The sequence below is a fragment of the Stegodyphus dumicola genome, chromosome X1 (genome assembly GCF_044657685.1).
Source record: "Stegodyphus dumicola isolate Sdum_Otavi_A_Nest chromosome X1, ASM4465768v1".
Lineage (NCBI taxonomy): Eukaryota > Metazoa > Arthropoda > Arachnida > Araneae > Eresidae > Stegodyphus > Stegodyphus dumicola.
In genome coordinates, this window is record NC_140780.1 from 188,068,411 (window position 1) to 188,086,162 (window position 17,752).

The 17,752-nt window shown below is 31.8% G+C and overlaps 1 protein-coding gene across 1 annotated transcript in view; it reads left to right on the top strand.

Moving 5' to 3' along the window:
• Positions 1-17,752, top strand: part of LOC118193926 (eukaryotic translation initiation factor 4E type 3-like) — a 77,258-nt gene that overhangs the window by 26,304 nt on the left and 33,202 nt on the right. Inside the window, exon 3 of the mRNA XM_035365087.2 lies at positions 4,556-4,711. Coding sequence (XP_035220978.1) covers positions 4,556-4,711 — 156 coding nt within the window. The remainder of the gene's footprint in view (positions 1-4,555; positions 4,712-17,752) is intronic.

The window sequence follows — 17,752 nt, forward strand, 5'->3', positions numbered from 1 at the left end:
TAAGTTGAAAATAATCTTATATATAAACTACCATGATTCATCAGTGGGTGCATATAATTTTCAATAATATGGGCATACAGTTAAACTTTTCGTGATGAGTATTCATTCGAAATGATCAATGTATCTGAGAGCATAAATATATTGAACATAATTGATAGTCATATTGCTTTCTTTGTAATAGAATGTAAACATCTGAAATAGTGGATGGTAATCTGTGATCCTATTTAATTGCATGAATCGATTTTATTTATGTTCTTATTTTCTAAAAACTTGGACTAAATTTGATATGTGGAGTATCCAGAAGTGAGAGCTATAGAAGGCACTAAATTAACTCTGGCTGTGATCTCAGAATTAGTTATTGTGGAGTAACAATGACAATAGTGGGGGCATACTTTTTTCCACTTTTTAAACAGATAATGCTTAGCTACTCTCACTTTTCATATAGTTTTAACGTACAGGTGGAGGACAAAATAATACGAACACCTGTGAAATAATGGAAAATCTTTATTAATAGGGGGTTGTACCACCCTTTGACTGAAGTACAGATTGAATGCAACGTGTGATAGATACATAAAGGTCATGGACAATATTTAAAGGAACATTAAGCCATTTCTCCTGCAGAGTGGTCTCTAATTCTGAAAGTCCAAATGGAGGGGGAAACCGGGAATGAAGTTTGGACTCCAAATATGCCCATAAATGTTCAATAATATTCAAGTCTGGAGACTGAGGGGGCCAAACGAGATGTTCAATTGCATCGTCATGCTCTTCGAACCATTCTTGAATACACCTAGCAGTGTGGATAGGCACGTTGTCGATTTGAAAAAGCAGTCGCTACCCAGGGAATACAGTCTGGACAAAAGGATGGACGTGATCCCCTAGAATGCTTAGATAGTGATTGGATGTGATCCTCCTATGGAGAATAACAAGTGGCCCAAGACCGGGCCAAGATATCTCACCCCCATACCATAATGGCACCACCCCCGTGCTTCAGAGTCAGCAAGAGGCAGTCGGGATGAAATGCTTCTTTAGGCGTTCTCCAGACATAAACATGTCCGATCGTCTGAAATAGGGCGAATGACGATTCATCTGACCATATTACTTGTTGCCACTGCTGTGGGAGCCAGCCTTTGTGATCTCTGCACCATTGGCATCTCTTGAAAGCATTAGTTGTTGTCTTGAAGGGTTTACGAATTGCTACTCTGTCATAAATGTTCGCAGCATGAAGGTCCCTTTTGACAGTTTTTGTTGAAATGGTGTCCTAGAGATGACTGTTCATTTCGGATTTTATCTCAGATAACAATTTGTTGTGCTTTCGGGCTACTATGCGCTTTAAGGCCTGTCTATCCCTATCAGCCAGCTTTGATTTTCGGCTATTGCTGTGCTTTGAAGACGTCGTCTTACCCTCTTTCATATATGCTGTCATAACGGCTGATACCCTACTCCTTGCACACCTCACAAGGTTTGCTGTTTCCGTAACCGATGCCCCACTTAAACACGCTCCAACTATTATTCCCCTTAGGAACTCTTATAGGTCTGACATTTCAACTTTCTCACAGACAGTTTGATCGAAGCATTCAAGGCAGGTAACTGCTGTTGAGAGACTGATACCTTCCTCTTCATGCTCACTAGGTGGTAGACTTCTGTTGCAGGTGGCACAGCTGGACTGCAGGTGTGAAATACATCATACTTTTTCACAGGTGTTCTCATTATTTTGTCCTCCATCTGTACAAGGATGAGGTGGGGGTTAGAAAAAAGTCTATTAGGCAAGATAAATTGTTTGTTGCACCTGGTCTCTCATCTTCTCTGTAGTCTTGCTTAGTTCATATATTATTGGCTGTGTTATTAAGATCTTAATGAAAACAGTTTATTATAATTTTGCTACACACTGAAGGTTAAAAGACATTGCACAGAGAGGCACATATTTGTTTGCAAGTTACCAGCATTTTTGGTGTCTTTTGTAACTTATAGTTTGGAATGACCCATAAGAACCCTACATTTTTCTCGTATTTCTCTTGAATTTCACACTAGTTTGACATTCAATAAAAGTTCCATAGTCTGCATGTTATATTTTTACGTTGTAAATAATAAGGATGAATATTTTATTTGATGCAACAACTTTTATAACTTGCATTAGCAAAAGTAATTTACTGATAATTATTAGAATGCAGAATCTGAATTTCTGAAATGTAGTAAAAAACACATGTAAATTAATAAAATGGGTGTTAATTCTTAAAATGCTTGTGTAGCCTTGCTTATACTTATGAAGCTCACACTAAAGTGGTGTGGTAAATAAAATCTGTTTCTGATTTCTGTTTTGTTCCTGTTTTTCATAATATTGATGATGGTGCAGATAATGGATTTCTGCCAGTTGAGAAAATTTTAAAGGTGGTAAAATTTCTTCATTTCAGAATTCTATATTTCAGTTTTGTTTATTTTGAATATAATGTATCTGGGAGAGCTTGTGTAATGGTATTACAAGTGCTGAAAATCATACACCAGTTAAAAAAACGACACAATGGTTCAATAAATTACAACATCCGCTGTTGATTAAAAAAATGCTTAATGCAAATTTCATATTACAAGAACTCTTGAAATATGCAACTATCTAAATTATATATTTAAAATAGATTATTAAAAGGAAAAAATTCTTTGTTAGTTGGTACAATCCCCTAACTAGGATAGTATTGAACTATTATACTTGAAAACATTTATTGCATTTGGGGGGGGGTGTTGAAATTTAAATATCATATTGATTTTAATTTAGTTTCATTAATTCTTAAGATTTTGTAAGAAAACTTGAAAAACATCAGGTAGACTTATTTCATGATTGTTGAGTGAAGAAATTAAAAAGTAAAATGTTATTGTAAGTAGTGTGTTGCTTGTAAATTTGTGAAGAAAGTGTTTTTATACTTAGTATGTTGTTGGACAAAAAAACTAAATATAAATATGTTCAATTATACTTAAAAATGAAGGAAAAGAACTGCTTTTTAACAATAAAAGCATTACATTACTCATACAGAGATGCAGACAGTGTCATTTTTGGTTTCACACAGCACTCATTGGGAAATTAAACATTGTTGCCTATTCACAATGCTAAGTATTAATAAAAATATATGTATGGCATATCAATAAAATATCAATGATCAACAATATCATTTGGTTTGATTGTGCAAAACATTGAATAGCAATATACTTTGTCAGAATACTGCTGGTTTTTGAAATTTTTCTTAAAATATTCAACATTTTAAATCAACGGATGTTAATTTAATAGATCTCATTGGAAGAAACCCCCACATCAACCTCATAAGATTTTTAAAAGACATCACTTTTTACCACGTGATTTGAAGTTATTTTCCTTTTATCCAGCTCAACCTGTTGCTAGAGCATTTCTCAAAGTCATTTCTTCATGCCTTCATCAGCATTTCAGTTTCATTTCATCAATTCATTTGATACAGTGTTTTTGTGTATCTTGAATTCTATTCACCATTTGTCTGGTGCATAATAACTCTCAAGGTTTTGTGCCATTAAAAATCAACCAACCAATCAACCAACTTAAAATATTTAAACTTTTCAGTTTCATTATGATATTTGTTGAGACTCATTTTGGTATTGTTAAGACACTGAATTACGGGATAAAATGCACTGTTTTTTCAGAAAAAAGGGTAAAATTAAATGACATTTTTGGTTCATGAATGAAAACTGAAAACTCAAACAAATGAACTATTAGATTAAATTATCAGATTACTATTTATGTATTCAGAAATAGTTGTTGCTGACAAAACTTATAGAATGAAAGTAAAAAAATAAACCGCATTTTAGCAAGTGGATTATAAATTTTTGAGTTAAGCAAGAATATATCAGAATTATCACAAATTTGTAGCTATGAAAAAAAAAAAAGTCAATTTTTTTTTTCTCCCTTGATGTTAATTGTAGGTAGTTGTAGTGCTTGCACAATTATTGAACATTGAGAAGAAGTTTAAATTTAAAAGAATAAGTTGCAACTGTTAAAGGAAAATTTTTGAAGAAGTGAAAGAATATCAGTGGAGTGTATGGTGAATTAGAGATAAACGTGTTTTAATTTCTAGGTTTAATACTTAAGAATGATATATCATAGGTTGCGTACTGGGCCAGATTAAGACATTTAGAGGCCTTAACACTTAAAAGATTTTGGGACCCCCACGTACTTTATGGCTGTTTTTTTTGCCCATTCTCTTGGTCTTGTTTCAGCTATGCGATTTTCCAGTACAATTGACATTTTTTGTGGTGTTCCCTTTTCTCGAGTTCCTAATGACTTTTTTGTGGTGCCCCTTTCCGTAATGCAATAACAGAATGTGCGTATTTTGCTTAATGGATAATGTAGCCTGGTTGCATGTAATGTCAGTACTGAATCTTTGCCTTTTTAAGTAATGTTGTGTTAAATGTTTCTTGTTGCACAAAGCAAATTCTTTCTAGTTTCATTTTTAAACAAAAATTTAAAAATTCTTGCTCTAGTACTTTGAATAGAAATTAAGAAAAGTCTTTCAGTATTTATTATTTATGACGTTTTATTTTGTAGACCTTTTGGAGTGTATATAACAACATTCCTGATGTTCAAGAACTTCAGAAAAAGTACAGTTATCATCTTATGCGAGGGGAGCGAAGGCCATTGTGGGAAGATGAAGCTAATCGGAAAGGAGGTTCATGGCATTTTAAAGTCAATAAGTTTGATTCAGTGAGTACTGTTTCTTTAAATTTTGTTCGTGTGTACTATATTAGGTAATCAAAACCTGCATATTTGACTTGTTCCATTATAAATCAGTCTTACTAGTGGTACTGTTTTTGTTTAAATTAAAAAAGAGGAATACTTAGAAAATTAAATCGTTTATTATTGATTACCTTGCAAGACAGCTAAATTAAGTACGATATGCTTAATACTTCTTAAATTGTTATTTATTTTCTTGCCTCTGATAGTGATATAGATAGGCATATCAAATATGATTTTATAAATAAAAGGAAATTAATACTCGCAATGGAGTACTTGACATAGGATTAACTGATTTCTCTCAAGCTTTACATAATTATAGAAGTACTAAAGTGAATGCCTTTTCAGACACCTAGTGTGCATTCTTCCTAAATAAGTGTGAAAAACTAAAAATGTTAAGCAACATTTTATTTCATTTCCTGCATTTGCTTCAAGTACTGATAACCATACTTACAATGCACAATGCTTCAGATAGATGTCTGCAGTTTAAATCTAGCAGGCGATATCAAGGTTTTTCCTTGGTAATATTAATTCTGTTAAAGTTATCTTATTTTTGGAGAAAATATAATAATGAAAAATATTTCTAGGGTAATAACACAAAAAATGATATAAAATTTTCATTAAAAAATTTTGTTATTGTATTTTTCCACAAATCAAATTTATAATTGCAGTGTAAGCCAGACTATCTGGTATACAACTTACTGGAAAGCTCAAATAATCAGAATATTTTCAAATTTTAGAATTTTTTTTTAATATGAAAGCAAATAGGTGACATGTAACTCTGTTATAAAGCACAAATAGGACTGTGATTCGAATCAAATAAAAACTACCACCAGACAGTGCAAGTTAGCATCATTAATGTTATAAATACAATGTAACACTTTGGCTTTTTATAAACCGGATTAGTTCTTGATAAGTCGATTTAATTTTTGTAAAATACAATATGAATTAACAGGTGTTATCTGTTTTTCTGTAGCATTTTGAAAAACTGATAAAAATTTTTGACTTGCCTTCCACGTAGCAGCATGCAGTAAGAGTATTAAATTTTTGGGGATCTTGCCACCAAGAAAAGTGCAACTTATATGAAAATGGATGAGTGTTGGCTCTTCAACATTAAAAATTATGACAAGTGATTTAAGTTTTTATATATTATGTCCATAACTTGTATATGTTGATTAACTAAATAAAAAGTGATCTGTATCTTCAAATTTCTCCTGATATAACTGGTGCAATTTTGGTGAGATGTCCACCAGTTTTCATGGTCAATGTAATTTCCTAATATGGTTACAGAATGTTTTTCGAAATATGGTCATACTTCCTTCATGTCTGGAATACCCTTTTTTCTTTCAAAGTTTGACATAATGTATATGTAGGCATTTAATGTTCCAGTTAATAACAAATAAAGTAACTATTTGTAATTTTAGATTAGAAATTTTTTATTCCATTCATCTGGTTTTTCTGTCATGAATTACTCTTTTTATATGCTGAATTGTTTGAAATTTTTGCATATCTGAAATTCGTCATTTCCCAAGTTAAGCTTTTACTGCAATAGGTGACATATAAAAATATTTAAAATAGCAAAGCTGGTGTAGCACACAAGTAAATTATGTAATTAATTATAATCATTGCAATTAAAAAATTTATTTTGAACAAAATATATTTAAAATTTCACTGAAAGTGCACATTATTAACATTCTAAAAAATATCTACTTATGTAACATTAAAAGGTTTAATAGATCTTCATCTTCTTCCTCTGTATTTTTGCAATTCACAAGCTTACATCAAAAATAAAAATTTTGCTTGTACTAAATTATTATTTATTCAGAGTACTTGATGCTAGTATTTTATGTTTTGACTGTTTTTATGATAAATATAATTAGTACTTATTGTCACAGCTTCCATTATTTAAATGGTGCCAAGGGGCTTTCACCAGTGGGTGAGTTGTTAAACTGCTGAATAGTGACCTGGAGTTTGATCCAGGTGACCATTTTAGTTTGACCTAGGGTTGAACTCAGGGGAATGAGCTGGCTGTATGGCTGCTTCTGTTGGTTTCTTCATATGTAATATGAATATGAGGTAGTATCCCCTAAAAAGTCCTCCACAAAGGCATCTTACCCTTTCAGCACAAAGCCTTCATGTGCTTTGGTTGTGTTCAAATAACATAACCTTAAATGACACAAAGAGCCCTTTTTTGATGAATTGTTCTAATGTGGCAACCATACACAGACCTCTTCTCATGATGGACAAAAACCAGCTTTTTGATAGCAAGAGAGCAGCAATTTGCAAGAGCTTTTCAATAAGGTTACTATTTTGGTGTATTTCATTAACAGTTTATAATCAATGGGCGATGGAGACATCATCATTCTATGAAGAGGTCACTTGGTATTGTCTCATGTACCCGCATATTCATTAGGAGATACATCAAATAACATTGTAAGATATTGTAGCCATTGTGGTTCAGGACATAATTACATATTTTGCATAATTATTATGTTATGTCAGATGCTCAAATTACTTTACAGCAGAACATACACTTAAGTTCAAGGTCATGCATGTCCTCTGAAAGTAAATGTAAGGTAATATACTTTTGAAGGTGCTGTTTTTCAGGTATTGTAAGTTAAGTATGTTTCAGCTTCAGTAATCTGAATTTAGTTCTAAATTTTGTGATAAGTTTACGTAAGTGCTAGCACTCCTATTTTGGTAATGTAATTCACCTATTTTGCCTGCTGTAGTTCTGGTACATTTGTAATTTAAAGTGTATTTAATAAGAATGCTTGGTGGAAATTTTTTCAATAACGTTGATGAAGGTATTAAGAAAAGTAAAGCTAATGATTAATTGTAATGAAAATTTTTTAAAGTATTTTTATTTCCTAAATAGTGTGATATTTCTAAATTGTTTCTCGCTTTAAATATTTATTAAATATTCTAAAATTTTTTTCAAAGTTTTAAAATATAAACATTCTGGAAGAATTCCTTTTTCACTGCAAGAAGTTATCATCATAACATTTATCATAAATAATTGCTAAAATTTATTGCTCAAAATCTTTACTATTTAAAGGATAAAGAAATGTGTCAAGAAATTACCCAACATATGTGTGCTTATTTTTATGTAAAGCTTCTGGTTTTACCATTTTAATATTTAAAAGAGTTACTGTATGTAATATTATTTTGCATATATTTTCATTGTACTACATACAGTTGAGAGACTAATAAAATGCCATTTTAAGAAAGGTGCAAATGAGTTCTCAGTTTTTGCAAACTATGCTTGTTTTTGATGGACTATTATCTCTACATCATGAGATATCTTTCATAAGAAGATATTTTTTTGTGTTTTCAAGCCACCAAGTACTGTTACTGCCTTTCTTTGGCCTGAAACAATTTGAAAAACATATTGTTCTTTCTGAATATGAGCAGTAAATTAATATCTTTTGGTGGAAGGAGCAGGTCCAGAATCCTGTGCAAGAAATGCAGTTTTCAGTTTACATACAGAAGCAGTAGGTTTCTGTCTCTTCATTCCGAAATCAATCTATGTAAGCAAGTTCTGAATATCTTAAAAGATCCATCATACAGAAGTAGCAGTGGTCTGAAGACCCATGTCATTTCATACAAATATGTATGCATTCATTCGATGCAAGTGAATGAAGAGTGAATTTGGCTGGCAGTCAGCTTAAAATAAGCTTGCCTTGAATTGTTTTGAAGACGTACCAGAGGGGTGTGGGATGAAAAAGCATGTCAATATTGAAAAATATGATAGGATATATTTGTCCAGTGTTAAGGCCATTTTAAATAGATGGTAAAATTCTTCAATGAATCTGCTAGTTAGACAGTGGTATGGTGAAGAATGTTTAATTCCCAAGAGGAAAAATGAGTAAGTGAACTTCAAACTGTCTATCCTGGTCCACAATGATGTGGAATAAAATGCGTAAATGATCCAGCCATCATAAGGTAATTTTACAAAGGTGTTTGTATGTATATCCTCCAATGGAATGATCTTTTTCCATCTCTTGAAATGGTCATTCAGTCAATAAAACTAAACTTCTTAGTAAATTGTAAGAGTGACCTATAATATTAAGGCAAATATGATCAAACCTTTTGGTTTATTCAGGAGTATCGTCTACCCCTTGTTGTAAACCCTGGGTAATGTTGTTGGCTATTTTATGACAAAATGAACAATGATTTTGGCCATTTCTGTCACATGCTTGAGGAGCAAGCATTCAGCCATTTGAAAAAAAAAAAAAAAAAAATCGGAGGGGGAAAATCAAATGGCATTTCAGTGTGTTTAATGATTTTTAAATTCTGATGAGAGATGCAAATTTTAGCACAATTGTTATAATCATTTTTTAAGAAAAGTCCAGTTGGTCTAGAAAAAATGTAGTGATCTATGTTGCAAAACTTTATGCAGTTCATCAAAAATCAATAATGTATGGTCCTTATGAAATTTTACAGTCTAAAGTAACATTTGGATTTGGTAGATTTATGTTAAGTTGTAAGTCATTGAGCTGTCTGAGCAATGTCTCCATTTCAAGGTCTAATTCTTGAGCCCCAGCAATTTCATAATCTAGTATATGGACTCCATTTTTGTTATTATGTACCACTTGACGTTTCATTTTCCTGCTATATTGTGACAAAAAATAAGCATATTTTTATAAATAATTTTGTATTCTAATCGATTACATGAATTCAAATCAGCAGTCAAAACTGTTACAAGTATTGCATTTATTAATTTAAGGTAATTTTCAATTATGGCTAAATTAAGGTATTTTTACTTGAATTTGTCTTTTTTCTGACAAAACTACAGAACTTGAAAGGACACTTTATAGGAGATAAATGTGATAGGAGTGAATTCGCTTAGAAAGGAAATCACGGAGGTAGTGGAGGAGGATTACTAGTATCCATTTTACAAAAGTTCCAAACCTGAATTAGATCATCTGAACTTTCCGTTTCTTCATCGCTAAAGAATTCCGGTAAAGAACTTTCAAGGACTACCAGAATCATTTATAGAAAATTGAAATTCGCTATCTGGTCCAATATCAGAATTAGGCTTTGTTATGAGCCATATACTGTCACCCATCATTCTTTTATTTCATGCCAAAACTAGGAAGAAATACTATTCACTAAGCCTAATACACTGAACACGTGCAAGCAAACTCATTGGATTTCTTCACCTAACGAAAACTGGTAAAACCTATCCTTGAACTGATTTTACAATCTAGTCTCTCCTGAACTACTAGAGACATCTATTAGAAACACTTCAAAGTAAAAAAATAGGAAAAATCTAGGAAAATCAGTGGTTTGGTGTAGGAAAATAAAAAAAAGTCCGTTTTCGTTGCGCCCAAATGGTGTTCAGGCAAAACAGTTAAGTGGTTAAGCAGGAAAGATTATCCACTTTTGCATTTTCTGAATGGCTTATATGATGGATGTTATTTTTAAACTTGGAATAAAGTGCTTTGTCTAGGTGATAATGTTTCTGGATTTTATTCATACGTATAAGTAAAGGTTAAAGATAAGTAAATAAATTATCTAAATTTTAGTATATCTCGGAATTGTTTTATTGATGCATGTCCTCTGGTTAATTTTCTATCATAGACACTGTATTTGTGATCTTTTGGAGAAAGCTTTCATGGATGAAAGACCATACAGAAGGAAGTCTGAGCCAATTCTGACAATGAACTTTAAATAAGTTTATGGCTTTATTCTATCTTGTTCTGACAAATTCCAGGGTGATTAAAAAAATAAAGGGAAATTCCATATAAAACCTTTAAGTCACTTCACATTGAATATTGCAAGATTAACAGCATTGTTCTTCTACAGAGACTTGTATTGTTCCACTGGTGTTTTTTATCTTTCAGAGAAGAAAAGCTTTTCTTCTGTTCCCAAAGCAAATTTTTCTTATTTCTTCTTGTGACTAGAGTGGAACTTGTAAATGTGTAGTACTTTCTTCAGTAAGCCAAAGAATGTGATAATCACATGAAAACAGATCACGGCTGTAAAAGGCATAGAGAAAATGTTCAAATTCTAGCTGCTGTGCAGTTTGTATTGTTGCTAAATCTGTATAGGGTTGTACATTGTCATGGAATTGTAAGACTATTTTAGAAGAGCATTCTTTTGCTACAAATTGCAGGTTTTAGTTTGTCTCACTGTGAGCAGAGTATTTTGTGCTGTTTGCTATCTGGTCATCTGCTTGGAAATATATCAGAATAGCTCAGAATCTCATCATATCCAAATAACATTATTATGATTTTGTTGTCAGAGGGCTGTAGTTTGATTTTCTTCTCTGTTGATGATGATGGATGTTTGCATTCCCTGCTTTGCACCTTGCACTTTAGTTTTGAAAGGTGTACCTAAATTTCATTGTATATACTTATTTTTTTTCAAGATGCTAGAATTTTCTTTGTAATATTCGAGGAATAGCTAATGAAACCACGATCTAGTCTCTGTCTCTCAGTTATTCAATTATAGTCATTAGAGGGTAGCAGGAACTCTTGGCTTTCAGCATAAAACTCCTGTGCTCATGCTTATGCAGGTCGGTTATTCCCCATTTTATACAAAGTGTTATACAAAGTTCATGGTATTCTAAGTCATCTTTCAAAAATGTTTTGTGCAAATTGATAGTTGATTTTTAAGTATTCAGCCAGTTCTAAAAACTTTTTTTTTTTTTTTTCCTCTGATAACAACATCTACATTTGCTTCATAAATGTCTGTGTGTAGTATTGAATTTTGTTAATTTTACATGTTCTTTCCAGTTAAATCGTTTTATCTGTTCATTAATTATACAAATTCAAGATTGAAGAAGGATTACTCCTTTTCCTAAAATATAATCGTGTGACACTCAGTTGTTTAGGGAATAGTGCGACACTTGCTTTCATTGAAATGGCTGAAACCATTGGTCATTTAGCCGGCTCGTCACCAAGCACACTGCCAAGGGTACACCAAAAAGAATGAATGTTACATCACCAAGGAAGAAGTTAAAACAGTTACAAACAACCATGCATTTCTCTGGGGATATGAACCCAGGCCTAGTAATATGGCAATTGACTCTGCTAATCCTTATACTGATTGGGGTGGCTTACATTTTATTCTAATTGTAACTTAAGTAGAAGTAAAGTTCCATTGAAATCAAAATCTTACTTTGTTTTCTACTTCTACTATTTATGTAGCTGAGAACTCGTATATCGCAGCATCTCACCATTCTTATGTTCCCCCAGTCCCATGAACAGCTTTTATTTATGGCATTATGCACAAAAATGTAAATGAGTTTCTCAATACATTGCAAATGCATCTATTCTTTAGCCAACTATTCTCAGTCTGTCATTTACTCAATTATAGGCGCTAGTGGTCAACACCAAGTTCTTGGTTTACAGCATAAAACTTTTTAATTCATTCATGGTGTTTCCTGCATATTGAGCCATCATATGGTGATGGATTACCACTTTCTGTATCAAGAGAAAACACACTAGGGTACTTTGTCAGTGAATGGTGCAGTCATGAGGCATCCATATTTCTATTCTCATTGCTGTCTAAAATTTGAAGGAGCAGCAGACAGCTATGTGTCACTAAGAATCATTTTACAGCATGCTGGTTTACATCAGTGCCTCTTGCTTGGAATTAACTCTTGTTTTACAAATTAAGATTACTTTTTACTCGTAAATATAATGTATTATATTTCTGAAATGGAAATCAATCAGAGCAGATTCTGAGTGTAGAATTTGATCTATTATTAAGCAATTTTCAATACTTTTGTGTAATGCAAAAAACTAATATGACTGTTTAAAATGTAAAAATTCTGTTCTTGAGGAACATTGTTCAGTTGTTATATATATATGTGAATAATCATAGCACAAGTAGTTAAACTAGAAAAATATAATTTTCATGTGCATATTTTATTGAAGAGAAGGCCTTAATTTCCAAATGTGAGTGTTTTCCTTCTGTTACACTTAGTAGACTTATTTTAAATCACACAGATTTGAAAAAATGCTAAGATGACTTTTAAAATTGATGTTTAACTGAGTACGATTAATAAAATTTGCTTAAAGTCATTCATTTTAAATAGGTTTGACATTCAAAATTCTTTAGTGTAAAACAGAAGATGTATAATAATCTGCGTAAATTATTAAAGTGCTTATGATTTAAAAAATTATGTATATTCCATAAAAGTAAAGGGATTTTATGCAAGTATTTTGTATATTCATGTGTAATTATTAGCTAAATATGCTAAATGCTGTTAACTTTGTTAATGATTTCATATACTTTAACAGTCTAAATAATTAAGCTAATTATATTCAGTCTCATTACCTGAGGCCTTTAAAGTAAAATTTGGTCAATCTAACTTATTCTTCATATGTTTGACAAAAAGTAAATAATCTCAGTCACATTAGCTGGTGTTTTGAGATAAAATTTAACTGCAGAATTTCTAAGATAATTGTAATTTCATATATAAATAACTTATTTCTGAATAGTTTAGAAATTTATTTGTAAAGTCTAAGAGAAATGTTTTACAGTTTTTGTTTGTGATTAATTTTGATTGTGCATTCACTATCCTGTTGGACTAATCTAATAGGTGTGATTTGTGCGAGAATGCTAATATGATTTCTGTTGAACTAATCCAATAGGTGTGATTTGTGTGAGGATGCTAATATAATTAGCTAATTTCTCCAAATTTGTTTTATATTTTTTGTTAAAATTTATTTTATCTTAATTAAATGCAAACTGAGATGATCAGGATTCTTTAATCATTCCATGAAGTACCTTGTCGTGTATTTTAAAGAATTCTAGTAATAAATTAGTGTAAGGTCCAGAAAATTCTTAACTTCTTTACATATTGCTGTTAGTCAGATTTCAGAAGTAAAATGCAAATAAGAGACCTGTCATGAATACTTATCACTGATTGTATGAGAAATTTGTAACCCATATTCATTTTAGGTTTTGTAAAGTTATTTTAATAGAACCATAGTAAGTATAAAAAGGATATGAATAGCATGTTATATATGTTTCATAAATAGAGATTTTTTACTTACTTTAGCATAGGTCTAGATCAGTGTGAAGCAGAATGCTCGATACATAATCATCAGTAGCAGAAATGAATCCAAACATCATTCCTAACTGAATGTGAAAAAAGCATGTACATTATTTCTGCAGCATGTGAAGCAATGTTTGTGTTCAATTTAATGCCAGTAAAGTACTTATTTTTACTGAAAGGAACAGTCATATTTTTTTCATAATTTAATTGTTTCCTCCTTTGTATATACATTTTAAGTTATCAGAAATCTGTATGGTTTATCAATGTTTGAACTTACTATGTGAAACACTGAATTAGTTCAAAGTTTGGTTAATATACATATAGCAATATAGCAATCCGTATAATGACTGTTAAGAGGACTAATATGGGACTTTCAAATAGAAACGTGCACAGTTTTTGTTATACATGGGGAAAGCCATAAAAATCCCATGCAACCTGCCCATTTACTGGGAACTGAAATTTGGAAAACTACCTGTATTCAATGGTCATATTATCTACTTGGACGCAGATAGTCCATTGATACATTTCTGCTATAGCAATAACGTAAGTGCAATTACAGTTATATGTCAATCAAAATTCATATTTTACATCTACACAATTCACAAAGCATTACAGAATTTTAAAAATGAAACTTTAAAAAATATTAAATTTCTCTATTTCTATAGCTGCATGACTAGTAAATTTTTCTGATATATAGAACAATGCTTAACATGAGTTGTTTTGTAATTTTTGTACAAAACATAATTGAATGATCCTGCATTAGTTAAAATATTTTAGTCAAGTAGATAAATATGTAGCATGAGATGTCATCATTAAACTTATATAAAATTTTCCTAGATCCCATTAAATTTACAAAATTTTGCCTAGGTTATTAAACTTGCATAAAATTTCAGTTTGTTTGGCTTCGCTGTGCATTCCTGACTGCTGCATAAAAATTTATAGACTCAATAAGAACACAAATGTTTAGTGGAATGCTGAAAAGTTTTATATATATATATATATATATATATATATTTTTACAAAAATTTAAGTTTGTTTTGTCAATGTTGTGAAGTTTTAGGTATAAATTTATTTAAATTTCAGATATTGTGACCAGTATTAGTTTTAACTTGAAAAGTTATTTAGGAAACCTGGTCTGCTGTGCCATTTTTTTCCCCCAAAGCTCAGTCCTTATTCTTAAAATATCACAGGTGAAACTTATTTGTGATAGCATAGTATTAGACTGTCCAAGGCTTGAGAAAGTGTTTAGTGTTTAGTGTCAAAATTATAGAAGATATGTGAAATAGAGATACATATTACAAAAGTTAGTATCTTTCTGATTTTAAGTGCCACATATTAGAAAAATATGCTTCTTTTGTCCATCAAGCATGAATACCTCTGTTTGAGAGTAGTTTAGAAGAGCATTGAGCCAAGTTTTGCTTATAGCACCACACACACACACACACACACACAAAAAAAAAAAAAAAAAAAAAAAAAAAAAAAAAAAAAAATTGTATACATTATAAACTTCCAGATGTCATTATATGATAATGAATATTATTTTCTTTCACAATGAATATATTTTAAGCTATTCTATGATGATTTGCTATAGTTACTAAAAAAAAATCTTCTGTTGTATTTCATATAAATTTTTTATAAATTGATAAAATACAGCTCAATATATGCTGGAAAAAACTGCAGGCTGTATTTGTTAATAGGAATATTTTCTTATATTTTTAAAATTGGTTAATTCATAAAAATAATTAAAAACATTTTTCGCAGACAACACTAAACACAAAATAACTTTTAGAAGCTATAATATTGTGGCTGTTTTCTATGAAACAGACATGTTCTTGTAAACTGTTTTGGATTACTTATTAATAATTTTTATCAATTTATTTAATGCTGCAAAAATGCAGCATTAGCATAAATCATTGTGAAAATGAGTAGAGTGTTATTCACGTAGTGAAACTACTTTTAGATAGTTTAACTATATGAATAACACTCTACTCATTGTGTTGCAAGTGGTCCATGTGTTGCAAGTTATTCTTGGCTCATAAATAAGTGCTTGCGTACCACAAGGAATTAAGCAATGACTTATCAAATTTGTCATGAGGATTTCAAATATAAAATAAATCATACTCTTATAATTCTTCTTGTATGAAAAATAGATCATGTTGCAGATGAAAAGTAATAACCATTTTGAAATGAACAGTTCTAATTGATTGTATACCATACAACAATGCAACATTATCTGAAAGCATTGTGGGAAGTTGAGAGTATTTTCAGAATAATATTTGGAAAAAGAGAAAAACCTGCAGTTAAAAAAATATGCTAAGAAATGCCTTAGGAAGAAAAGTCTACTATTATTTGCATTTGGTATCACCTGCAGAGATCATTAAGACTGCTAAATCCTGATTGCTTGGCTTGGATTTGAATTCTGGCAGAGGAGGTGGCTGCATGTGTGTTTTCTGGTGTTACTTATGTGTAACATAAACACTTGGAAGTGTTTCTTCAGTATTTGGTTAAATTTGATGAACATACAACTGAAAGGTTTAAAAAGTATTAAAAAGTACCAAAAGAACATATTTCAGTTTTCTATTTCTGCACCTGCTTGGGTTGTTAATATATAATGGTAAATGTAATGGTTAAATATAATTAATGTTAAATATAATGGGGTTGCAAAAATCCCCATAATTCCACAATTGCAATTGATAGTGACTTGTAATAAGAGCACAGGTGATATTGATTGCCTTCATAATTGTTTTGCTGCTAATGAAATAAAATTCAAAGGAATGAAAAGGGGTAGCCATTACTTGTGCAGTTTATTTTTGTAGAAAAGTCAAATGTATGGAATCTTTACAGAACTGCAACTTATCCCTAGAATACATTTATTGAATATCAGATAGTAGATACCATATTATTTTTGAAATTGTATATATTTAAGAATATCTGGAGAAAGGGAAATTCATATTACAGAATATACAGATGGAGGACAAAATAATGCGAACACCTGTGAAAAAATATGATGTATTTCACACCTGCAGTACAGCCGCGCTACTTGTCTGCCACCTAGTGAGCATGAAGAGGAAGGTATCAGTCTCTCAACAGCAGTCACCTGCATTTCATGCTTCAATCAAACTGTCTGTGAGAAGTTGAAATGTCAGACCTGCCAGAGTTCCAAAGAGGAATAATACTTGGAGTGCGTTTAAGTGAAGCATCGGTTATGGAAACATCAAACCTTGTGGGGTGTGCAAGGAGTATGGCATCAACCGTTATTACAGCATACACGAAAGAGGGTAAGACGGCGTCTTCAAAGCACAACAGTGGCCGAAAGTCAAAGCTGGCTGATAGGGATAGACGGGTCTTGAAGTACATAGTAGTCTGAAAGCAGAAGCAATTTTATCCGAGATAACATCCAAAATAAACAGTCATCTCCAGGACCCCATTTCAACAAAAACTGTCAAAAGGGAATTTCATGCTGCGAACATTTATAGCAGAGTGGTAATGCGTAAACCCTTGGTGACAGCAGCTAATGCTTTCAAGCGACTTTAAAGCTCTGTTGTAAAATTGTTTCTTAGCTTCAGATGAATTGTCATTCCCCCCATTTCAGATGATTGGACACTTTTATGCCTGAAGAACGCCCAAAGAAGTGTTTCATCCTGACTGCCTCTCGCTGACTTTAAAGCATGGGGGTGGCGCCATTATGGTATAGATTGCGATATCTTGGCACGGTCTTGAGCCACTTGTTATTCTGCATGGATCACATCCAATCACTATCTAAGCATTCCAGGGGATCATGTCTGTCCTTTTGTCCATACTGTATTCCCTGGATAGCGACTGCTTTTTCAAAACGACAACGTGCCTATCCACACTACTAGGTGTATTCAAGAATGGTTCGAAGAGCATGACAATGCAATTGAACATCTCGCTTGGCCCCCTCAGTCTCCGGACTTGAATATTATTGAAGCTTTATGGGCACATTTGGAATCCAAACTTCGTTCCCATTCAGATTT